The 27032-nt window shown below is 34.0% G+C and overlaps 1 protein-coding gene across 45 annotated transcripts in view; it reads right to left on the minus strand.

The window, feature by feature from the left end:
• LOC145291553 (phosphatidylinositol-binding clathrin assembly protein LAP-like) overlaps positions 1–27032 on the minus strand; it is a 343700-nt gene that overhangs the window by 72160 nt on the left and 244508 nt on the right. For 33 of the 45 annotated variants that reach the window (XM_080137599.1, XM_080137598.1, XM_080137612.1 and 30 more), the window contains one exon: positions 12744–12782. The exons of the other annotated variants lie outside the window; for them this stretch is intronic. In XM_080137599.1, coding sequence (XP_079993725.1) covers positions 12744–12782 — 39 coding nt within the window. The remainder of the gene's footprint in view (positions 1–12743; positions 12783–27032) is intronic. 45 annotated transcript variants of the gene reach the window in all.

Raw genomic sequence — 27032 nt, forward strand, 5'->3', positions numbered from 1 at the left:
TATTTCCGACAACCGTCCTAATACTGCTTCATCAAAACATCAATGGTGTCTTTATCTGCACGTGTTCTGACAGGAAACTGTTCAACCTTGCAAGACTCAAGACCAAAGAGCTGATAATAGAACTGCTGTTTGCAGACGACACTGCTCTGATAGGTCACAATCAAGTTCAGATGCAGAGGATAGTTGATATCTTCTCTCAAACAGCCAGGAAGATCGGCCTACAAATCAACATAGGGAAGACAGAAGTGATGTATCAGCCCTCACCAGATAACAATGATCCCGAAAAGCCTATAATAACAATCAACGGCAAGGTGCTAAAAGTTGTTGAAAACTTCAAATATCTTGGAAGCACTCTAAGCACTGCAACCGTACTGACAAAAGAATAAGCTGCCGAATCCAAAACGCATGTGCCTCCTTTGTAAACTAGAAAAGCGGCTCTGGTTAAGGACCAGTATCCAGCTAGACACAAAGTTCCGAGTCTACAAAGCTGTCGTCCTGCCAGCTTTGCTGTACTCGGCAGAGGCCTACACTCTGTATAGAGAACACATAAGGAGACTGGAAGCCGTCCAGCAGAGACACTTTAAAAGGACCATGAAGACTAAATGGAAATGTGGAAGTTCTCAGGAGAGCAAACCTAGACAGCGTGGAAGCTACCCTTGCTACTATGCAACTATGATGAACTGGGCACATTGTCAGAATGGAAGACAACCGAATCCCAAAGATGATATTCTATGTGGAACTGGAAAATGGAACCTGGAAGGTAGGAGGTCAGAAGCTTCGCTACACAGACGTAACAAAGCAGCACTTGAAGGCGATGAACATCAATGTCGAGAGTTGGGAGGAACAAGCCAGAGAAAGGAGTAGCTAGCGGAACAGTCTCCATAAAGTGAAGGAAGAAATAGAGAAATTGGAGAAGCCTTAGAGCTGAGACACTATCGACGACAACCCCAGCACCCACATATGCGATGCTTGTGACCGGACATTTCACACAGAAAGAGGACTATACCAACACCGAGCAATGAAACACTGAGGCATCGACTAGTCATCGTCAAGACTGATGGACTGACTGATGATGATGTGTATGTAATGTTTATTTATATACTATGTGTGTATGTATGTGTGTGTGTGTATATATATATATATATGGGTATGCGGGTATAACTATTATCTCAGGGAGATGAACGCCTCTGCCTTGCATAGTTTCAGATCACCCTTGGGCAAGGTGTAGTACCTGCTTGCTTATGTGTATGTGTGTGTGTATGTCCAGCTGCCGGAGAGGTTAAACCTCTGTGATAATAAAACATGCACACTATGCCACTGCTCAGTCATCTCACTATTTCAGTTTGTCACTGTGCAACCAGTGGTAGGGTGCAAGAGGGTACAATATGTGTAGCACAAGCATGTTGTGTTGCAATCGTTATGTGCAGATATCTTTCGAAGAAAAAAAAAGTAAAAGTCCTAGGTGAGTGGCGACGTGCACAGGCTTAGCGGGCTGAAAGTGCATAGCTGCAAATCTGCACATAGGCGGCCAGTTAGTTATCTAACATCATCGACTAAATCACTTATAGGGTGGAAGCAACTTCGGTGGATGATCTGGCGCGCTGAGCAGCCTTTTCTAGGGATACACTGCTCACCCATGAATTTGGGAAGGATCTAGAAAAGGTGACCTATAAATTGTCTACTCTTTTATTAGCTGGTCGGCTTCCTGCGGTTGGCGGCTGCTCTATATTTGCAGGAGAAACAAGATAAAGTTGAAGAAAAATAATAAACAAAGAAAATCAAAATTTTATCAGGAGAGGAATAACCTAACTGTTGCTACGTGGAATGTAAGAACTTTGCTAGATGTCCTGGATTGTGAAAGACATGAGCGTAGGACAGCTATTATTGCAAGAGAGCTCGCTAAGTACAGCATAGACATTGCGGCATTGTCTGAAACACGATTGAGTGGTGAGGATCAATTGGTGGAAGTGGGCTCGGGATACACCTTTTTTTGGAAAGGAAAACCATCGGGGCTGAGTCGAGAAGGTGGAATTGGCTTTGCAGTGCGTTCTGATTTGATGAAGAGGATTGAACAGCCAATCTGTGTAAGTGGCAGAATTATGATGATGCACTTCCCTCTTGCACACAGTAGGTATATGACGATTTTATCTGTGTATGCCCCTACCATGGGTCATGATGGAGACCCCATCACAGCGTTTTACCGAGATCTCAGTCGTACCATTTCCTCTATTCCTTTATCTGAGATCTTACTCATGGGTGATCTAAATGCAAGGGTTGGCAAGGATCATCACACCTGGGACTCACTCGGCCGGTTTGATGTAGGTAGGGTCAACAGTAATGGTCTGCATCTTCTCCATCTATGCACTCAGTTTGAAAATCTGTATAAGGAGGAAGTGTAGGTTGGGTGGTGTTGGGATTCCCAGGCGTGTTGATGCGTCCAGGCTGGTTGATCCAAGTGTACGTGAAAAGCTTCGATCCGTAGTTAATTCTGCTGATTTTGATGGGTCGTGGGCACATTTTAAAAAGACAATCTATGAAATAAGTGTAGATGTTCTTGGCTTTCGCAAATCTTAACATCAGGATTGGTTTGATGATAATGATTCTAAAATTACTCAACTCTTAAGTGTTAAAAATGAGTTGCACCATAAGATGTTGTCTGCCTCTCATGGAGGTCGAGTGTCCCTCCAACAGTCACTTAAAGCAAACAAGGATATTCTCCAAAAGCGACTCCGCCAAATGAAGAATCAATGGTGGGCTAAACTCGCCAACCAAATCCAGATGGCTTTTGATTGTAAAGACCTCAAACGCATGTACCATTTGCTTAAAAAAGCTTTTGGTCCTCAAACACCATCTACATCTCTCCTACTCTCAAGTGATGGAATTGCCCTTATAAAGGATCCTAACAAGATTCTCCTCCGTTGGACCGAGCATTATTCTGATCTCTTTGACAACCCCTCTAATGTTGATGAGGACGTCATCAATGAATTTTTATCACAACAGAAGCTTATCCATGAAATGTCTGTGTTCCCATCTGAGAATGAAATTAGAGATGCAATCAAGGAAGTGAATGTTGGGAGGGCTCCAGGGCTTGATGGTATTCCTGTGGAAGTCCTCTTACTTGTTCATGAAATTCTTCATCTTATCACTGATATCTGGAAGGGTGTTCCCGTCCATCAGGATTGGGTTGATGCAATTCTTACATCACTGTACAAGGGAAAGGGGCCCAGGACCGACTGTGGAAGTTATCGTGGGATAAGTTTGTTGGAAGCAGTTGGCAAAGTATTTTCCAGAGTTCTACTCAATAGACTGTTAAAGTATATTTGTCCATCCGTCATTCCAGAAAGCCAAAGTGGCTTTCATCCGGGCAGAGGAACCACGGACATGATCTTCTCTGCTCGGCAGTTGCAGGAGAAATGTACTGAACACCGTGTTCCGCTTTATCAGGTTTTTGTTGATTTGACTAAGGCTTTTGATACGGTGAACAGAAGTGCCCTATGGATAATTCTGGGGAAGTTGGGATGCCCACCTCAATTTATACGATTACTCAGGGAGCTCCACACTAATATGAAGGTTCGCCTGAACTTCAACGGATGCCTGTCGGAACCCATATCGGTTGACAATGGTGTGAAGCAGGGTGATATCCTAGCACCTACACTTTTTTCAATTTATTTTGCAACTATGTTATCATATGCCTTTAGGGAATGTTCTCTAGGTGTTTATTTGCATTTCAGAACCACAGGTAGGGTCTTTAATCTTCGCCGTTTTCATGCTTCTACAAGACCTTTCAGCACTTGGTTCGTGAATTGCTTTATGCAGATGATGCCGATCTCGTGGCCCATGGTGAGAGGGATATGTAAGGTATCATGGATCTGTTTTCGGGGGCCTGTGCGTCTTTTGGGCTTACAATTAGTCTTAAGAAGACTAAGGTCATGTTCACACCTCCACCCGGTAGTTTGTATGTGGAACCAAATATTTTTTTCAACAACCAGAGACTTGCCGTGGTTGACACATTTGTGTATTTGGGTAGTACTCTCGCCAGAGATGGAACCCTGGATGCTGACGTCAACTATAGGATACAGCGTGCCACTAAGGCTTTTGGTGGCTTAGAGAAGCGAGTGTGGTCTGACAGGGGTATAACTATTCATACAAAGGTCAGTGTCTATCAATCTTGTATTTTACCATCCCTGCTTTACGCTTCTGAGGCCTGGACAACTTATGGTAGACACATAAAAGTCATGGAGAGAGTGCACCAGAAATTCCTAAGACACATTCTGGGCATTAGGTGGAGCACTTTTATACCTGATATGGATGTTCTCATGCGAGCTGACGTACCTTGTATCGAGAAGTTAATTATACGCAACCAGATGAGGTGGGCTGGACATCTGACAAGGAGGGACGATGATAGATTGCCAAAGTGCTTGTTCTATGTTGAAATTACAAAAGGAAAGCGTCCACAACATAAACCGAGGAAATGCTTTAGAGATAACATCAAAGATAATCTTAAAGCTCTTGTTATTGACGTGTTCAGTTGGGAAAGTGCTTTCAATGATCGTAAAAAATGGCGCTCCTTGGTCTATCATAGCTGTGATAGTTTTGAGAAGAAAAAATATGAGCATGCAAAAATGAAATGTGACATCCGGAAGAAAAATCTGTCAGATATATCAGGTCTGTCGGACGATTTTATGCAGAACCACACCTGTGATTTATGCGGTAAAATGACTTTATCCAGAGCTGGCCTGGCTAGCCACAAGCGTTCACATGGAGATCAATCTTTCTTTGATGGGGAAAACATTGCAGGGCACAGATGTTCTGTTTGCTCTGTGGTCTGTAAATCGAGTGGAGGCCTGAAGCGTCATATGAGCGTCCACAGTAGAGCAGCACCAGTTGGCACCCCTCAATCTCAGCTTAAGTGTGACCTTTGCAACAGACTGTGTAAGAGCAGGGTTAGTCTGAAGAGCCACCTTCGTTCCCACAGAAAATAGGAATTGATGCATCTTGATCACATCTCCACATGTATATATGTATGTGTGTATAAGTGTGTATATAATTTAAAAAAAAAAAATTAAAAAATACATGAAAATGAATGAGTAATCAACAATAAAGCAAGGGAAAGATGGTCTTCTGCTGTCAAGAAGTGACAATCACCACATATACACACACACACACTCATATGATGTATGTATGTATATATACTCATGTGGATGCAATGTATACTCGTATAATTAATATATATTATATACTATGTGTGTGTAATATAATATACTATGTGTGTGTGATATAATATACTATGTGTGTGTAATATATATTATATACTATGTGTGTATAATATATATTATATACTATGTGTGTATAATATATATTATATACTATGTGTGTATAATATATATTATATACTATGTGTGTATAATATATATTATATACTATGTGTGTATAATATATACTATGTGTGTATATTATATACTATGTGTGTATATTATATACTATGTGTGTATATTATATACTATGTGTGTATATTATATACTATGTGTGTATAATATAGATTATATACTATGTGTGTGTAATATAGATTATATACTATGTGTGTGTAATATGTATTATATATTATGTGTATGTAATATATATTCATATACTATGTGTATGTAATATTTACCTACTATGCGTATGTAATATATGGAACATTTCAGCCCATATCATCCAGCCCTGACTCCACCCCCAACCCTCTCAGATTTTTTTTTCTTATGAACACCTCATAAAATTTAGGTAAAAACTAAGAGAAATCTGCATTTTAAGCTATATTCGAATAAAGGAACCCATTTTTTTTTCAGAGGATTAGTTTCGGTCTATAAATATATATATAATATGGATCTCAAAATTTGTCCCTTCTTCTCACCTTCGAAACTCAAGTGGTAAAATATTGAAAATATTTACAGAAATTTTGGCTTTGGCATCTTAAACGCCAGGAGAATTTGAATAGTTCAACAGATTACGTAAGCATCACTGTGAAATATGCAAGCTAATATGTACAAAAATCATCAGAAGTAAATAGTATTGGATTTTGTTCTTTTCCTCATCCGTGATGTAATATGTTCTTCCATTTAATGACGTACTTGGTTTTGCAATCTTCATGATTATCTCGTTCATTGAAATCCATCCCTTATCTGTTCCAGGTAAGTGAAATTGAGCTGATGGCCCATGTGGATGCAGGAATTTGCAAGTGAGGTCTTATTATAACCTCAATCAATACCAGGCAACAAAACCTGTCAAAGATACAAGTGATGTAGTCATTGCATTTGAGAGATTCTGTGCTGCTGGCCAAGAAAGAATAATCAACAAAGATCGTTGAGTTGATACTTAATTGCCCTCAATTGTGTATTGTGATGTTGGAAACTTCTAGTAACAGGGATGGTATCACCGAGCTGGTACCGGAGATATAAGATTTCTCTTACTGATACTATGTGTTCTTCGTTAATGGTCAGGAAAGTAATTCTCTCAATTGATGTTTTGCAGTATTCCTCAACTGCTTGGAACAACAAAATTTGGTTGTTGATAGGCCTTTGCAAACTGGTTCGCAGCATCATACGCTTGACAGTACCCCCAATTCCGTCACAAGGGGATTTGCTACGACTAGTTGCAAAGAATGTTCAGATTGCATCAATGGCAAAATCAGATTTGTGGTGGTAAAGATTGAGAAATGTCTTGTAACTTTTATATTGACCAGCACAATCATCATTGAAGTATTCCATTCTTTTAATCTGTGGCAAATTTTCCTTGATCATGACAATTCTCTGCAATTCATGGACAAAAGCGGTGTCATGGTCCAGATCATTAAATATGATGCATAAAAAACGTGTTAAGTTTTTTTTTTTTTTATCTTATTTGAAATATATCACCATAGGATGCATGGTACACTGGTTCTTATTCCAGTGATATCCCTGGATTTCATCCGACACCACATAATGTTAATTTTCTTCAAAGTAGAGAAGAATGATGCACTCCTTCCTCAGTGACCTCATCTTTCCTTGGTTTGAGGAATTGAGCCTGACTCTTTGCTACATAAGAGTGGGTTAGGGTTAAGGTTATCTATGCCAGCAATGAAATGAAATCTTGAACATCAGCTGTGTGTGTCGGATTATCCTGTCTACATCTGCCAGTGGCTGTAAGACATCTCCTTGTTGATTTCGAGTTTAATGAATTTATCACGAATGTACTTTTACAGAGTATTATATCCAGGACAGTTTTGACAGCAATGCACCAGACATTCAAGATTTGTAATACCTAAATACATAAAAAATTGGTAGCAACCAAGATTTGAGGATAGTCCCCCAAAATCCCCTGTGCAAGCCATGAATTAGCATTTCAAGATCAAAAAATGGACACACTTGCCTGAAAACATTGATATAATGGTATGATCAGACACTAATGCAACACTGATTTGTCGAAATATTGTCACGTATACAATTTGCCAGGCATAAAGTGATTTCCCCCAGATGATTTCCTCTTAACGTTTCCGACGCAAGTTTTTCCTATTTTTTACCATTTGTGATAAAAAAAAAATAGGGTAAACAAGGTGACAAAAATGTTCAAACTTTGACTTAAAATGACATTTTCATTTTTTGTGATATTTCTCACATACAATTTGGGCCAATTGCCATAAGTACCTTATAATAATGGTCTAAAAAAAGCAATGAACCCAAGTCAATGCAGCAGTATGTGGCAAATGATAAAAGACTTTTGCAATTTTTTCGATATAACTTGTATGATATAAACTTTTTGCCTTCAGCAATATTCACGGATCCTCATTTGATGGGAGCAAGTTCTGGTTGAAGCTTTTTTAACACTATAATTGGGATGCCATCAGGGCCAGTTGCTTTACTGGAATCTAGGTTCTTTATTAGCTTGGCGACCTCATGCACGGATATTTGTATGTTACCTAGCTTGTTCTGTGTTATAGGAGGAAATATGGGGAGTTGATGGCCTTCGTCGCATAGGGCAGAATTAGCTGCAAAGTTCTTTGCAAATAGTTTGGCCGTGTCTGACGCTAACGAGATGACCTCTGATCCATTGATAATGGTTGGGATAGAACGCACACTTCTGTTCAGGATCCTATTTGTTATTTGCCAAAACTGGTGGGAACCAAGCCGCTGATCAGCTACCTTGGATTTAACAGACTGGGCATATAGCTCTCTTGCATTTTTTATTACTCTTTTACAGTGGTTGCTGGCAGTCCTGAAAGCAGCTTTAGTCTCAGTGCATCTATTACGTTGGTAGCTATGGAAAAAGTGATTTCTGTGCACGATAGCAGCAGCACATTCTGGGGAGAACCATGGCTGGCTGTTAGGTTTTTGTTGGAATTTTTTAGATGGTATGAATTGGTCTATGCCTACAATTAACTATTCGGTCAGATCTGATACTATAGAGGACACTTCCTTTTTAAACATGGAGTGCAGAGGTAAATCAGATATGAATGTACGGAAGCTATCCCAGTCAGCCATAGAGTATCGGTATACAGTACGGTGGAGGGGTACGTCTGGGGGCTTCTTACATTTCGTTTTTATCTTAACTGATACGACGGAGTGGTCGGAGGATCCTAGAGGAGAATGAACGGAACATGAACATAGCTCAGGGGAAGTTGAGAGAAAAAGGTCTAGGAGGCTTGCATATTGACCGGGTGTATCGGGCACACGGGTGGGTTCGTGAACAATCTGAGTGAGGTCATAAGCAATGGCAAAATGATGACAAAACCTCCCCTCATCGTCTGTCTTACTTGAATGGGTCAGCCATTCCACGTTATGGACGTTGAAGTCACCACAGATGTGGATGTTAGCCGAGGGATGTGAAGACAGTATGTGGTCTATTTTCTCAGATATGCTCTTAAAGATAGTAACTCCGCTGTTGTGGGGCCTATAGAGGGCAAATATAAATGCAGTGGTGTTAGCAAGTGCAACCCTGAAGCACATATAGGGTAAATTAGGATCTTCTCTAGAGATATCCCTGCCACATGGGAAGCCATCCTTAATGTAGGCACATATTCCATGCCCATGGCGATCTTGGGTGTCAGATTTAGCTGTTAAATTAGAGTATCCGTTAATTATGAACTCATCTAGGGAAGTGGTCGGCCCTATTCCAGTTTCATTTAGAAATAATATGTTCGGTTTCGTCTCCTGTAATTGGGTTTCAACCTCTGGAAGGTTGGAACGTAGACCCCTGATGTTGGAGAAGGAGACCTGGTAGTAGGGGTCTACGTTGGAAGATGGGGTTCTAGGTTTAATTGAGTTTTTATTCTTATGTGATAATGTAAGAATTTACAATTGGTTTAACTAGTTTTGAAGAATTGAAATGCCTGAAACCCTTTGAAGAAATAATTTATGAAACATTGAACTGTCTTTTTGAAGTTATCTTGTTGCATATATGGCTAAATCATCTGTGTCTGAAACGATCGTAAACAAGTCTAATATAATGAAAAATATTTGGACTTTGTTCTTGATTTGAAATTCATGATTTTTAAACAAAACTAATTTAAAACCCAATGAATATAAATATTAACGCAAAGATTAAAATAGTTAATATTCAATTGAAGACATAAGAATCCAAAATATATGGAAGAGCATATTTTGAAATTAAATAATTTATAAAGGATTTACCACTTATCAAAACCCACAGGCCACACGAGGAGAATGATAAATGAATGTATAGTAGTCAATGGGAAAATGTCATAGTAATCGTTAGTAATGGAAATTTGGTAAATTGGATTACGTAAGGGGACAACTCATCAAGAACTTGTTTACGTTGGACTTGAAGACGACCAAATTGTAGTCAGTTGGAAAGCAGGGAAACAAAACAGAGTTCCACAGACATGCAGTATTAAGAAGCTTTGTTTATGGAATCTACGTTTAGATAAAAAAATAGGGAAAATTACTGATAGTGGGTTCAGCTAAATGAGTGTTTTTCATGAAAGTTTGGCAGAGGGGGTATAGATTGGAGCTCAGACGAGCACTTAGCATGGTAATGCAGAGACAGACTCACCATGTCTCTTCTGTGGAAAAGAGATTGCAAAGAAGAGAAAAGGGCATCCCCTACTAGGCTGCAAAGTCTATTTTGTACTCAAGGCAAGATAAGGTACTTCTAGCAGCTCCTGCCCAGATATGGCAACAGTACTCCATCCTTAGGCATACTTGGCCTTTATACAGGAATAGAATTGCATCGGCAGTGAGATATTAACTGGAGTGGTAAAAAAAATCCCACCATTTTCATAATGTTTTTATTTTTTTTATTTTTTAAAGCAAAACTGTGATCCAGCACTAATTTTAAAACTATCACATTGATTTTTACAATAGGGAGAATGTATACACACAATGTTTATTTTTTATGTGTGATCAATGAATATTTGAAATTAGTGACAAATTATTTTAAAGGAAATAGAGTTGGGAAAGTAATCAAAAACTGTTATGGTCACGTAAGGGTCTGGAAAAAACACAACTTTGTATTTAATGGAAGCAAAATATATTCAACAGAAAAGTAAATACAACAAAGAGTGTAGTTATATGCCAGTCCGACTGTGCGCATAACTTGTGTGCTAATGCCAAGAGAAATATTCTCCTGCCCTTCATAGTAAGTGAAAGAATTTATTAATATCCATAGACACACCACAATATTTTAACTGCTATTTAATAGAAGATATAAGTAATAGTTATCAAAATTATTGGTAGTGATTAAATTAATAAAGTGTCGGATATCTCATACTTCAGACACGATTAAGATGTCATATCTAAGAACATTAGTTCTTTCCAGTTCAGGACTTTCTGAAATAATAAGATGTTTAATCCTTTATTATTCTACTCACAACCAATAGTTACATCAACTTAACATTAACTTCTATCAAATATTACTTTTTAGCACGATTACGAATGAGTAGGTAATCCAAAAAACAGAAACTGTTCTCGACTCATTTACCATTTAAAATCATTTATGCTGCCAATAGTAACATTTGCTGAATGATGGCTTGCGACGGATTATAGCAACATCACAATTAAAAAGAGCAAACCTTACAATGACTGAAAAAGTAAGATAATTATGATAATCATTTATTCTTATATGAGGAAGTATAAACCTAAGTAAAAAATGGGTAAAGAGATTGAAAGCACACAGAGTTATTTCCCTTTCTCACTGAAAAAAATAGCTGTGTTCAGCAGTTTGCTGTCAGCTGTCTTTCCTTCGTAACATTGTAAAATCTTTGTTACTCCCTTCACAAAGAAAAGAAAAAAGAAAAAAAAAATCATTCACTTTAGTTTTTCTCATTACATAATATTTTTACAATATCTCTTAAGTTGATCTATGCAAATGTCATCTTTTTTCCAGGTTAGTGTGAAAAAAAAATGTTGAAAATCATTGATCTAATTGATGACAAAAATGGAAAATATGAAGATTTTTTTTGTGTTCTTTTTTAAATTTAAATACAGATGACATTCCTAACACATGTACAAAAAATAAAGAAAAATAAAAAACAATCATTGAACAATTTTTCATAATTTAGTTTGAACAAAAAAACCAATGTCAGGGAGAGACTTTCCAGAAACTGACATATTCGGAATCTTAAAAAAAAAAAAGAAAAAAAGATAATTATATATTGCGGTAGCATTTTAAATGTTTGCAAGCAATGGTGATTGGGCATAATCATCAGGTGTCCTGTGGAAACCTATTGAATTAAAAAAGAAAATAAAAAGATGGAAACAGAGGGAAGTAATAATGACAAAAAAAGACGACACTGACAAACATGAGAAATGAAGAAAAAAGTGTAAAAGGTGGGAAAAAAGCTACAAGACATTCGCTAAGGCATACTTGGAAGAAGAAGGAAAAGAAAACTATATGGGCTTGTTTTCTAATTTTTTAAAACATTACAATAAAAAAAAAACTATACATATAAACAAACAGAATTCCTAATAATAAACAAAGAAGATTTCAGAGAGAAGAGAGATTTGGTTATTGTCAAGTGAATTTTTTTCCCCAGTCAAAAGAAATAAAATAAGATTATAGAGGTTTCTCAGAAAATTAATTTTCAACGTTTAAAAAAAAAATTTCAAAAGTGAATGAGAAAAGCCTTTTTTTGTTTTTAATTTCTTTTTTAAATAAACATCACTCAGATTGGTTGGATTTTTGAAGTTGTCTTTTTCTTTATACTTGACAGCCTCCATCCATGCTCCAAAACAACTCACCAGTTTTGTAATATGTTTTGTGGAGTTCAAATGAGAAACAAGAGTTACCTAAATCACCATTGTGTGGCCACTGAAAATTTTTTTTCAGTAATCATATCAAAAATGTAAAGGTATAAAAAAAAAAACCAATAATACTATCATGAAGAAATAAAAATTGATGCAAGACTTACCCCCCTCCCTGAAGTGATGAGAATAATACCATATTTATTTGGAATATAAGACCTCATCCCTTTCTTTTTATCAACAGAATAAAAGAATAACAAATATTGTGAGGTATATAGACAAATGTTATAATACCTGTTCCCTATAATAATAGGAGATGAAGTAAGGTCTTATAATGTTCCTATCAAATATGGTAATCATAAGCTTTTTGTTCGTTTTTTTTTTAATTTTAAATCATGAAGGCTTTTTTCTGTTTTCCTCTCTCTTTCTCTCTGGAAACGGTGAAATACACAGCATTTAATAGAATAACTAAAGTACAATCAACACTGATAAAAAGTCAAAGGTGTTTGAAGAAAAATCAAGTTTACTTACAGAGGAGGTTGTACTAGTCGTCTCTGAGAAGTCGGTAGACTAGAAGCAATTGAAACAAGGGAATCAGTGTGAAATGGGGAGAAGGAATGCAAAAGAAGGCGCATAGGGGAACTAGTAGTGTGAGACTTTAAACTGGAGATTAAAAAATATACCTAATGCTTGTGAAATTAATTTTAAGAGGAGAAGTGATGTAAGTATTAAAATTCTATTTGAACACTTACATCGCTTTTATGTTCGATATTTACTGTTACACATATTGATAGATCTTTTATGTTTGATATTTACTGTTACACATATTGATAGATAATCAAAGGAAGGTTTTCGTTAAAGAAATTTTATAAACTGGGAATCACAGGATTTCACGATGGAAAGTATCGGAGAGTCAAATGGGCGGCAGAGGTAGTTGAAGCTTTTTCCACAAAAAATCAAAATGTTTAGAAAATATCATGAGAAAGGATATCAAATGATGTTTTTTCTGTAGATTTTACACAAAACAAAAATGAAAGAAAAAAAAGTCCTTAAAAAAATAAATAAGTTTCTGTTGTCAAAAGAAAATAAAAAAGTTTCTGTTGTCAAAAGAAAAAAAAAGTACACATCAATTCATAAAAGAAATATCACAGCATATCAGTATAAAAGTTTATGGAATTATTTGAAAATATTACACAGACCACATCAACATTAATGATAAGAGCAATTCTGTTGCGTTAGAACACTGAAAGCATTAGATGAAAAACTGAAAAATGTCAGAATGTTTTTATTTCAAATTATTCAAAATGTCTGAAACTTTTGGTTTTAAGACGTTACTCTCAAGAAGATCTGAAATGAATTTCTTTAAAAAGATGATTTATTTTAAATTCATATTCTTGTGTATGATAGTATAGTGCAACTAGAAAACCCATTCCAGTATGAACAAAAACAAAATGAATTCCCTAAACAGAAGTTTTGCATCACTTTTATGCCTCCCACTTACAAAAATTAAAATCAAGATATAATACTGTATCTTGTGTTTATAATCCTTATTCCAATTTTGATCAAAATCCATTACATGATTTTAATTCTAAAAAATGTAAAATTTAAGGCTGAAGTTTAAGTGATCTTAATTGATTAATGACAATGGACCGAATTCAATGCAAATCTAAAATATTTGAATTTTCTAATCGAAGATTCTGCTCATATTACACCCCCATAACATTCTTTAAAATACTTCAAAGAAACTAAAATTTGGTAAATATTAACGTTTAATACCTATTGTTAATATTTCACACACACAAAAAGAAAATTTAACTCCAGACGGATCATTTGAATTATTCAGACTATTATTCTCATACTGGTTGTTTGTTACAACATGTCACGGACATATTTCAAATGTATTGTGTTACATTGATGGTATTGATCAGTTTTAAGTGAGAATGTTCTGGAAGTTACAGACAAGAATAATTACAGACAAGAATAACTAATAATAACATAATACTTCTACCCAGTCATGACTGATTGAACAAGTGCAACCTACTCACTAAGTTCAGTTTATATATTGGATTCCCAAATTCTACAAAGACGGTTTGAAAAAATACATCTGAAGATGGTAGGAGGTTATACGAGTGAAAACTTTATGAAAATAAAAGACAAGTAACTATTGCACAAACTAATGTGAGAGAGTTGGACGATTAAACCACTTGTTATACTTAATTTAATATCAAATTCATGTAGAAATACATTTTTTTTACAATACAATGTTTTTACCTCCCCAACTAGCAACACTATAGGAAACCAAAAAGGCCATTCTTATGCAAATCTTACACACTCCCCATTCAAAGCATTGTTTTCGAACAACATTACGCACATTTTGTTATCATTTTAAAAATATAATTTACCCACCTTGCCTCACTCTCTCAGGTACATAATCCCAGAGAGGTAGTAGCAAACCTTTCCTCCTCTTTAAATTAAGTCGTTCCATAAAACCAGAAATCACTGGGTCTTTTTATCAAAGTCATACTTAGCCACATGCTATTGGGAAATTATTCCCCTTCGTAGATGCATTTGTTTCATACATATTACATTGGTAATCACCAGTTGGACAAACACATGCACATTAGAACTAATCATTCTTCAGATTAGCAGTTCATATTTCCAAACAACAAAAACCTTTCTCAATATCGCTTTCAACACGGATCGTATTCTAACTTTTCAGACTCTTCCTTTATTTTTTTCCACTACAAAACAATTGTTCACATTAATTATTAAGCTTAAACAAAAGAAAATTATTTATACAGATTATATTATTACTAATACTTTTGTTGTTAATACTTCTATTATTTATTTTGATCAGTATTCTACTTATTAAAGTTACCGTTCTTATCTGTTGTGTACTTTCACCTAACAATTAAAACGATATCATATCTTCATTTTTATTAAAAAATTAAAGTTATTTTTTTAAAGATGCTTAGTTGATTTTTATGACTCTTTGATAGCTTTACCAAACACTTTATAAAGAGATATTGTAGCATTGTTATTTTTATATAATTCTTATAGATAAAATCAATACGGTATAAAGTTCAAACCTTGCCTAAATACAGTTACCATTATTATTATTGTGTTACTATTAATAATACTACATCTAATGTTTATTGTTATTATTAGTATTTAGAAAATAAGAAGCCAGTGTGAGTTGAAAACTGCTTACTGATGTATTTAATGTTTTGCTTACCAAACAGGCCTCCCTATTTCCTATTTTGATGATGATAAAAAAAAAGAATCGCTGGCAACCATGTTTTTTTTTTTTTTAAAACTCATGTTCACTTGTAGCAAGGCATATCACAACGTGGACATAAAGGGCTACTATTTGGAACTATGCCTAAGAAAAATTAAGATGTTGATTTATGTTACACTAGCATTTCAGCCCGCCGTTTCCCGGGTGTTTGGAGGTGTATGTTGAGCAAAATAAAATATATATATCGGCGAAAAAAGCAACCCCTCCCTTTGAAAAGTGGCCAGTTGAGGGTGAAGAAATTAATGTTTTTAGCCAATTTTCGGTATTTTTCGTCTGAAGGGTCGAGTTTCAAATGATACTGATCTAGTGAAAATCCGTCGCCTGTCGAAATTTTTAGGCAGACATGCAAACATACATACATTCATACATACATTTATATATTTATAGCTCAAATTTTCGAACCAAACCGATTAAAAAGCTTGCCCTATCTCTGAATACAATTGATGTAAAATTTCAAATGTTTACACTAGAAATTGTCTGAGTAATTCGGTAGTGACTTAAGCAGTCAATTTTTTTTTTAAATTGACCCCTATTATGACCCCTTAACATTTATTGTTTTGGGCTCAAATCAATTATTAAGTTAGATCCATGTTCAAGGAACCTATATCTAAAATTTAAAGTGTTTATGCCCAAAATTGTCGGAGAAGTTTGGTAGAGTTCTCAAAGGTCAAATCATTGAACTTTGACCTCTTAACAGCCAAATTTCTGGCTGAAAACGGACCACAAAGATTTTCCCAAATCTCAGTACCCTGTACATCAAATTTCGAATATGTAGACTGAAAATTGACAGAGTTATTGTGTTGGTAAATGTACACAGATACACAGACAGACACTTTCACTTTTATAGATATATAGATTTAAACTTCTGCATATCAGTACAGTCAGGGAAACAGGAAGAGAATTCCAAAGTCTAGCTGTTTGAGGTAAAAAACTATTAGAATAGAAAGCTTTCTGGCATTTAGCGACCTCAACTATGAAGGAGTGTGATTTTGTTGGTAAGCGGGTTTGTCGGGGATATAGAAATTGAGGGGGTACAAGTGCTATGAGTTCATCAAAGCACATTTTATTAACAGCGATGGGACAGGGGTTGGAGCCTATTTGACAACCCGGGACCTATTAAATTGGAGTCTCTTTTTGGACCCATCCAAAAGGGAGAGACTAGTGGCAGATGCACCAGCCTAGATGTAGCAAGAATACTCCATGCATAAGCGAATGGTGGCCTTGTAGAGGTACAGGATACTCTCAGGTGTGAGTAGTCTTCTAGCACGATAGAGGGATTTTCTTTGCAGCAGCCTTCGCAATGTCCTCAATGTATTTGTTCCAATCATATTTCCTGTGAATGTTAAGCCATTTGAAGGACATTTTCTAAGGATTCAGCCACTGTCTTGGATTTATGTACATCGGTTCTTCTCTCATGCATGTTAAAGAGCATTGTATTATCAGCAAATACACCTATCTCGGACACAATATTGTCAGTGAGGTCGTTAATGAATATCAGGAATAATAGTGGTCCAAGGATCGACCCGAGGTGCTCCTACATTAATATTATACTGCTTGGATGTATGTCCATCAATAACAACCTGGATGATCTTATTGTCTAAGAAGGATCTAATTATATTTAGCATACATCCAGTTATACTGTACGATTTAATTTTCATTAGCAGCCCTTCGTGCCAGACTTTGTCAAAGGCCTTTGATATATCAAGGGCTACAGCACTGGCTTCACCCGCCTTATCCAGTGCATGGTGTATGCATTCAGAGATGACTGTTAAAATATCTGCAGTAGAATGACATTGCATAAATCCATACTGTTTGTCAGAGAGAAGATTAGCTTTTGTGAGGTGGTGAACTCGTGCTCGATTAATTAAGGTCTCAAAGATTTTAGTGAAGTGAGGGAGAAGACTGACAAGGTAATAATTGAGAGGGTCAGTTCTTTCAACAGAATCCTTGTACACTGGTATCACAGAGGCCACTTTCCAGCTTTTAGGAAAGCAAAATTCAGCAAGGGATCTATTGTAGAGCTTGCAAAGTACAGGGGTTAGCCCAGCTGAGTATTTTTTAATTAGTATAGCAAGAATGAGAGCAGGCCCACACACCTTGGAGGTGTTTACATTTTTTATGATATCGTGGACAGAAGAAAGGGTAATTTTCACATCATCTAGTGTGGCTTCAGTCCCTATAGGGAAATTTGGAAGGGAGTTGTTTGTTAGCTCTAAGGTTGAGTCAGAGACAAATCACTTGACATGCAGTTCTGCCTTCTCGGTTGTCGGATAGTGGGAAAATTACTGATTGCCCTTTATTCAGTACACTATTATAGATTTTCCAGAAATCATGAGTATCTTTTGTGATTCTATGTGTTCCCTGGTTATTTTAGCACGCCTTCTTTTTGGCTGTGGCTATTTCTCTATTACAATAATTTCTTGCAACTACAGATTTTTGCCTATTTGTATTTGACTTATGACGTACAAACCAACAGAATGCATGCTGTCTTTGTGTAATGGAAGCTGCATAATCTGTAGTGAACCCTGGGGGTGAGTGGGGCTTGCTATAATACTTCCATGTGGGAACATGCACTTCAATGCCCACTTTGCACCATTCAGTTGTCTCATTGGCACATTGTTCAGCAGGAAGAGAGAAGATATTGGTTCATGGAGCATCTCTGAGCTGTTCTCTGGTGGATTCCCAGTCAACCCTTTTGTAGTACCTTGTCATTTTGAGAAATGGCTCCTAACCTTGGGGTTAGGATTTAAGTGTGATGTCCGCTGATACTACTAGATGGTTTGCATTTCCAAGTGGACTGTAGCATTATTCACACAATCCTCGGGTACTGTGGTGAGGAACAGGTCTAGAAGTGAAGCCGACTGGTATTCACAATCTGGGAGGCGAATTGGGAACATGACTGTCTGTATAACAGAATGGGCTACAAAGTAGTTTTAATAGAGCATCCAGCTGCATCTATGCAACGTGAGAAACGAAGCCAATTTTTATGGCAGCCATATTTAAGTGCTTTCTTTATTTATATCAAAGGTTTTTTTTTTGCTTTAAATATTTTTAAATAAACAAGAAATATAACTTAATATATAGCAAGTAATGTACAATTTATAATAAAACAGATTAAAATTTTTCTTTTTAAGTTAACAGTAAAAAGTAGCATTTTTTTTTTTTAAATTATATTTTGTAAAATATAATCAAGTATTACTTAATTGTCTACAAACGTTTCACATATTTTCTTTCCAGCCAATTTTATCATGTATTTTAAATTAAAACAGGAAGCTCGATTCGATAATTGGACCATTTTTACCTCAAACTGAGTTTTTCACCGGACATCTTCACCGGACGTATTTTGAGTTGCTTTTGCTTCGCCTGTTCTTTCACCTAACAATTTACATTCTTACTTTTTACTAAAACAAAAAAACAAAAACAACAAACACAGAGTTCTATTTTGTTCCAAATGTGGCTTAGTGGGGTATGCTCTCTTCTTTTCCCTGCAACCTCTCTCCCACAGAAGAGACGTTGCGAGCCTGTCTTTGTTTTATCGTTACTTCCACGGCAAGTGCTCGTCCGAGTTCCAATCTCTGGTCCCCCCTCGTCAATCCTTCATGATAAACACCCGTCTAGCTAAAACCACTGTCAGTAATTTTCCCCACTCTTTATCTGTGCCTAAATCAAAACGTAGATTCTATGAACATAGCTTTTTTATGAGAAGTGCACGCCTGTGGAATTCTCTTCCGTTTGCCTGTTTCCCACCTGACTACAACTTGGACGTCTTCAAGTCCAACATATACAAATTCCTGATTAATCGCCCCCTAAAATAAGATGCTTTATCAAATCTCCAATACCAACTATTACTACGATATTACCCCATTGATTATTGTACACAAAATAACCCTTATCCCCGAGTGGCGTACGGGCCTTGATAAGTGGTGATCCCCATGTAAAAAAAAAAAAAAAAAAAAAAAAAATGTACATAAATGGAATACAGACCTGGATTTTTATGACTATTCGGTACTTTCACCTAACAATTTAATAAACAGATCTTGTATTATTATTATTAGCTGTACATACCCGGTGTTGCCAGACTGAAACATATTGGCGGGTGGAAGGTTTAGTCACATACTATTTAAGATATGTCAAATATTCTAACTTCTTACAATTTTCCTGAAAGTGACAATATGTTGGATTTATGAAACCATAAAAACATCCTTTTTCGTCTATGAAAATTAAAAGGGAAATAACTTTCATAGCTTAAATAAACTTACTTCTGTTTTTAAAGGCAACTGGTCTCGGTAATCATAATTGAAAATAAAGTAAATATAAACTAAATTACAATTAAATAAAATCAACTTTAAATAATATCTCTAAATAAAAGAAAACAATTCTATTAAAACAATAGCATGGAGATAATTATTAAAATAGATTTTCTTTAATGTAATAGGCAAATGAGGTTACTTCTTAAATGTAAATTTCCTTTGAATAAATAGTATATATAAAAATCATTATGGAAGAAAAGTATGAAAATTAATTTGTGAAAGTGTACCTTTTGCACATAATCAAATTGTGACTAAACAGACAGGAATATGACTATTATTAAGAATATTATTTTTATTATTATACTGTACAAAGTTACATTTAATTGGAACATCATATCTAAAAAAAAAAAAAAAGTACAGTATATATTCCCCAATAAAGTAATAACAGCCTAAAAACACTAATGCCCACCCGTGCCACTAACCACCTTAAAAGAGCAATGACCACCATAAATAACGGTGCCCGCCACTGGATGATAGTACCTGGCCTTTGATGACAACCAATTTGACACCCAGTACCCTTTCTTGTCAAGAAACGACAGTAACTACAGTCGATTTCATTTCAGAGCAGTCCAATGGGGCCCAACACTGGCCATGATCAATTTAATTTCAAAGGAAGCCAATGCCTGCTAGTAAATGCAAATAACCATCTCAATTTAATTTCAGGGCAGTCCAATGGAGGCAAATACCATTCATGACCACCAGTAATTGACACTGTATGCTGGGAACTGACAGTGACAGTTTTAAAGGCAGCTAAGGTCCACCAGTAAACGCCTCAATACAGCACTGACTATCAGTCTCTGCCACAGGCATCCAGTGACAACTAGTGCCTACCAGTTGAAGATAGAAGATTTCAGTTAGGAGCATTCCAATGGAGATCGACACCGATCATGACCGCCAATGAGTTCCAGTTGTGAAAGTAACCAGTGCCCACCAGTAATCACCCCATCCAGCACTACTCACCAATAACCCCCAGCGATGACAATCACAGCCAGTGACTTTTGACAGAGGAAGCCGGATGATTTCATTCGGGCCATAGCTGCTAGTGCCCACTATTTTCTAGGTCTGGCGGTGGCCCCAACAACCCTAGTTTAATTTCTTTTTTTTGTGAGGGGGCGGGGTAGTCCTGCTAGTTAGATATGTTTGCTTGTATTGAAGATAGACAAATACCACAAATATATACAAAGATGAATTTTCATAATTTACACTTCTTGCAAAATTATTTAAAAATTTTTTTAGAATCAAATAACCTAAAATAATAGCAAAGAATTGCATCAAAACATTTGAATTTATATATAAGTCACATCTTTACAAAATATAAAAACTTGACCCAACATGAAGGTAAAGAAAAAAAAAATGATTTTAATATTAGGTTAAGCAATTTTCTTTCATTATGGAATCACCATTCTGAAAAAAAAAAAAAACTTTTTTTTTGTCATATAATTTTCAACATAAATGAGTAATTTCACTTTTTCTAACGAGTTTTTCTTTCTTTCAGAATTTAAATATTTGTGATTTTGTTAAAATTTTAACATTATATCAAAACTAATATACTTCTCTATTTCAAATTTGTTTTTATAAATATTTCCTATTTCTACGATGTGAATTAAAAAATATTTTGTACATTTTTTAAAATAAACAACATATTAATATTACAGAAACTTTTTTAGCAAGTTTATTTTTAAATATTTAAAAGGTTTGTTAAGAAAAAAGCAAATCAGACATTGTTGGGTCCTGGTGGACCATTGCTGAAGTAGACATGGGAGGATAGACAACAGTGCTGATGTAGAAATTAAAAGTTGAGTAACGACAATGATGAAAAGTTTAACACAATAAAACAAAGTCAAATATTTATAAATTTTTAAATGATGTACACAAAAATGAAATTTACCAGACAGTTTAAATAGAATTATGGAAAAATTCTAAGAGAAAATCTGTCCTACACATATAATTTGGTCAGCAAATTGATCCAAATTAAATTGTTTTTATTCTTTAAACAAAGTCAAAATCGAATTTAAAATATCAACAGACAATTGCAGAAATTATTTTCATTTTACTTATTAACTTTTAATTGAAGTTATTAATATGCACCAGCAGGAGCTAAATATTTTATGAAGAAATTAGGAAAATATGTGCATGTGTTTGTGTATCTATATATATATATTATATATATACTAGCATTTCAGCCCGGCGTTGCCCGGGTGTTTGGAGGTGTATGTTGAGAAAAAAAAAAAAAAAAAGCGGTCAATTTTTTTTTTTTTTTTAACTTTGACCCCTTAACATTTATTGTTTTGGGCTCAAATCAAGTTATTAAGTTAGATCCATGTTCAAGGAACCTATATCTAAAATTTCAAGTGTTTAGACCCAAAATTGTCAGAGGAGTTTGGTAGAGTTCTCAAAGGTCAAATCATTGAACTTTGACCCCTTAACAGCCGAATTTCTGGTCGAAAACCGATCACATAGATTTTCCCAAATCTCAGTACCCTGTATATCAAATTTCGAGTGTAGACTAAAAATTGACAGAGTTATTGTGTAGGGAAACGTACAACCACAGACAGACACACTGACACGTTCACTTATTATTAGAAAAATTTTCCAAGGGTTTAATATATTAAACTATATTAGCCAGTGGCAATGTACATATATCAATAAAAAGAGGATTTATCCAAACATGATAATATCGTTAATTAACCGTTAATAACAGGATGAAAACATGTTCAGATACATATCAACCTTGTATTTCTTTCAACAAGTCTGATGAGATGCCAACCTTAAAGATTTTTAAACAATATAAAGTTTAAAATTGTCTAGTTAATGTCAAAACAATTCATAACATTAAAAAAAAAAAAATACAAAATATGATGTAATCTTTTTTCCTTGTTTTGGTTTTTGTACTATATATATATATATATATATATATATATATATACACACACACACATACACTAACAAAAGTACCCGTCGTTGACTGGGTTCGAAAGCAAACTACAGAAAATGAACTTTGATTCATGAAAAGGAAGGGTTGTAAAGAGATAGCTTCGAATTTGGGGGTATCAAAACCAAAGCAAAATATGATGAAAGTAAAAATAAAATAGATAAACTCCATAATTTATTATACCATACTTGTTCACACTGAAACACTTATCACAATATTCTGTGGATCTATATTAAAAAACCTTGTTAAATTGTGACATATTTCCATTCTATGGAGGTCAAACGCGAACGAACACCCCATAATTTTATTATACCATATTTCTTCAAACTGAAACATAATTATCAAAGTATACTTACGTAGATAGATATGAAAAGTCTTTATTAAAGTTTGTGCCTATTTCCATTCTATGGAGGCCAGGCGTAAACGCAGACCCCACAATTTTATTATACCATCCCTATTTAAGTTAAAACATACTTATCAAAGTATTATGTACATCTATATCAAAAACACTTGTAAACGTTTTTTTTTTTTTTAATTTTTAAATTTTTTTATTTCCATACTTTGTGGACCAGGCGCGTATGCAGACTCCACAATTTTAATGAATCATTATTATGCCAGATCAAACATACCTATTCCTGTGTCTCGATACATCTATCATTATATGTGATCAGTTTTCTATAATAGTCAACCATATAGGAGCCTATTCATGACCAGACACACACACACACACAGATGTTCAGCTTTATATTATATATATATATATATATATATTAAAAATCACAAATTAGAGTTATATCATACTTTGATTTACTCAATTTTGGAGAAAAAGAATATCACATATATTTCTGGAGAAAATTTTAAAAAGAATTCTTTAAAAGTTATAATATTAAGCTTTGTTTTGCTTTGGAAATCGCTTCTCACTAGAATCAATCTGAACAAATATGTGTGTGTGTGTATATATATATATATATATATATATATATATATATATATATATATATATATATATAAATAAAGGTATGATAATTTGCTTGGAATATTGCTAATAACTAATAAAAAAAAAACCCATAAAATATCAAAGTATTACAATTTCTGCTGATGACCAAAATAATGCTATACGTTCTGCTATAATCATGACTTTTGTGACTAGAAACAGATGACTATTTTAAAACCAGATTACCTTAACAATCGAGAACTGTTACCACTGTGCTATAAGCAACCATCATGTGCAAGAGAAATCTGTAACATTTTTTATATTTGTATTATCAATTATCCAGAGAACTCAATTCTTTACAAAGAGACACACATGTACACCATACATGATAAAAATTAAAATCAGTTTGCATAAGATTTCAATTTAACATAAAATGATAGCCAGCTTTGTCTTATGTTATTAAATATTTTGATTGAAATTTGAACATTTAATTCAAACACATAAAAAAAAAAAGATTGAAAATATCTAAAACCAAATTGCTGAATCTAAAGAATAGAAACATAACATGTCAACTAAAAGACATGAGTTATTTATATGTATTGCAAGGAAAATGTATTTATATGTATTGCAAGGAAAATGTATTTATATGTATTGCAAGGAAAATGTATTTATATGTATTGCAAGGAAAATGTATTTATATGTATTGCAAAGAAAATGTATTTATATGTATTGCAAAGAAAATGTATTTATATGTATTGCAAAGAAAATGTATTTATATGTATTGCAAAGAAAATGTATTTATATGTATTGCAAGGAAAATGTATTTATATGTATTGCAAGAAAAATTTATTTATATATATTGCAAGGAAAATGTATTTATATATAATGCAAGTAAAATTTATTTATATGTATTGCAAGGAAAAATTATATATATATATTGCTAGGAAAATTTATTTATATATATTGCAAGGAAAATTTATTTATATATATTGCAAGGAAAATTTATTTATATATAATGCAAGTAAAATTTATTTATATGTATTGCAAGGAAAAATTATATATATATATTGCTAGGAAAATTTATTTATATATATTGCAAGGAAAATTTATTTATATATATTGCAAGGAAAATGTATTTATATATAATGCAAGTAAAATTTATTTATATGTATTGCAAGGACAAATTATATATATATATATATTGCTAGGAAAATTTATTTATATATATTGCAAGGAAAATTTATTTATATATATTGCAAGGACAATTTATTTATATATATTGCAAAGACAATTTATATATATTGCAAGGACAATTTATTTATATATATTGCAAGGAAAAATTATTTATATATATTGCAAGGACAATTTATTTATATATATTGCAAGGACAATTTATTTATATATATTGCAAGGACAATTTATTTATATATATTGCAAGGACAATTTATTTATATATATTGCAAGGACAATTTATTTATATATATTGCAAGGACAATTTATTTATATATATTGCAAGGACAATTTATTTATGTATATTGCAAGGACAATTTATTTATATATATTGCAAGGATAATTTATTTATATATATTGCAAGGACAATTTATTTAAATATATTGCAAGGACAATTTATTTATATATATTGCAAGGACAATTTATTTATATATATTGCAAGGACAATTTATATATATTGCAAGGACAATTTATTTATATATATTGCAAGGACAATTTATTTATATATATTGCAAGGACAATTTATTTATATATATTGCAAGGACAATTTATTTATATATATTGCAAGGAAAATTTATTTATATATATTGCAAGGAAAAGTTAATTCAGTGAAGACATTTTTTTGTAAAAATAGTTTTAGGTCATTACTTATGAAATCCAGGAGTTAATTGAGGATGAGAATGAATGAGATTTGATTACTTATAAGGTGATTTATGACAAGAATTTGATGAGATTGCATTTGAAGACAGGCAAGCTGTAATCAGCAGGAAAACAATCTCATAGTAATGTGTTTCAGTGGTGAGAAACCCTTACAAAGAAGTTCTGTCCATGGAAATTTCACCTGACACCAGACATATAAGATGAGCAAAGAAAATCTTTTTCTGTTACGGTAGTTGGACGAGTTCTTACTGTGAATCTCTTACAAGGAGGAATCAAAGACTAAAGCTCAGTTGAGTACATTCCATAGAAACAAGCAAACTTTATTCAGTGTGAAGGTGATTGTGAGCAAGAGAAGAGATCATCTAAATTTCAAAGATGATTTTGTTCTCATGACAGCTTAAAACAAAAATATCAGAAAAAACCCCAAAAAGTGCAATCATCTGCTTATAATTATGATTTTTAATGTGGGATTAATCAACAGAAAACAATTTTATGTAAAGGTTACCAATTCTTTTAATTTTAATGCATCTTTCTAAAAAAAAAAAATGCACATATTTTTTTAGAATAAAAATATACTTGTATATTGTTACATAACTTGTACATTTTTTCAATCCTGTGAAAATGGGTTCTTAAGAGTAGGCAATAAAAGTTGAGGTTTAATTTTTAGCAAATTGTTTTTTGTTAAGAGCTTTCAACTAACATCAATCAGAAAAATAGCATTAAATTTTTTAAATAGTCAAGTTCACTTTAGTAAATTGTCTCTTTAAATTTTCTTTCAACCAACAAATATCACAATGACCATCTCCAGTACTTTTGTATATCATCACATTTTGTTGAACATCTGTTTCATATGCCACCATGTGTTCAATGGTTTAAAAAATTGAACTCTGGCCAAGTCTGTATTCATTCCCTTTTCTCAAATTCATCCTCATCACTTTCTATATTTTCCTTAATATTTCCTATAGTGTTTTGCTGCTGGTCTACCCATCACTATCTTGACTGCCATGGATTGTTGTGTGTGGACTGCGTTCATCCTCTACAGGAGAAGCTGGCTAAATCAATCCTGGATGAATGCTGTTTGAAATTTACAGTTCTGCACACATCTAACTCTATTGTCCATATTTCATCTGCCATCTAAGCTCATTTTTAAAACTCTTACAAATCCACCAAATCATAATATCGTTTTGCGCCATACACCACATATCCTCAACTGTAACGAACGACAAAATCAACGAATATTCATCATGATCAATAAAACTATCTTTACAAAAAGAGTGCATTGCCCATTTTTTGTGTTAAATACTAAATGTGCAGTAGCATGAACCTGCATTTGTGTGCGCAGGTCATGATCGTCTTTGTTTTTCATCTGAATTCAGTTCTTAATTCTTACACCAGTCACAGTGATAACCATTGATAAATTCCAATTTACCAGACAATTTATAGTCTGTTTGTTACA

This window comes from Euprymna scolopes, chromosome 12 (assembly GCF_053919585.1).
Source record: "Euprymna scolopes isolate OS-2025 chromosome 12, ASM5391958v1, whole genome shotgun sequence".
Classification (NCBI taxonomy): Eukaryota; Metazoa; Mollusca; class Cephalopoda; order Sepiida; family Sepiolidae; genus Euprymna; species Euprymna scolopes.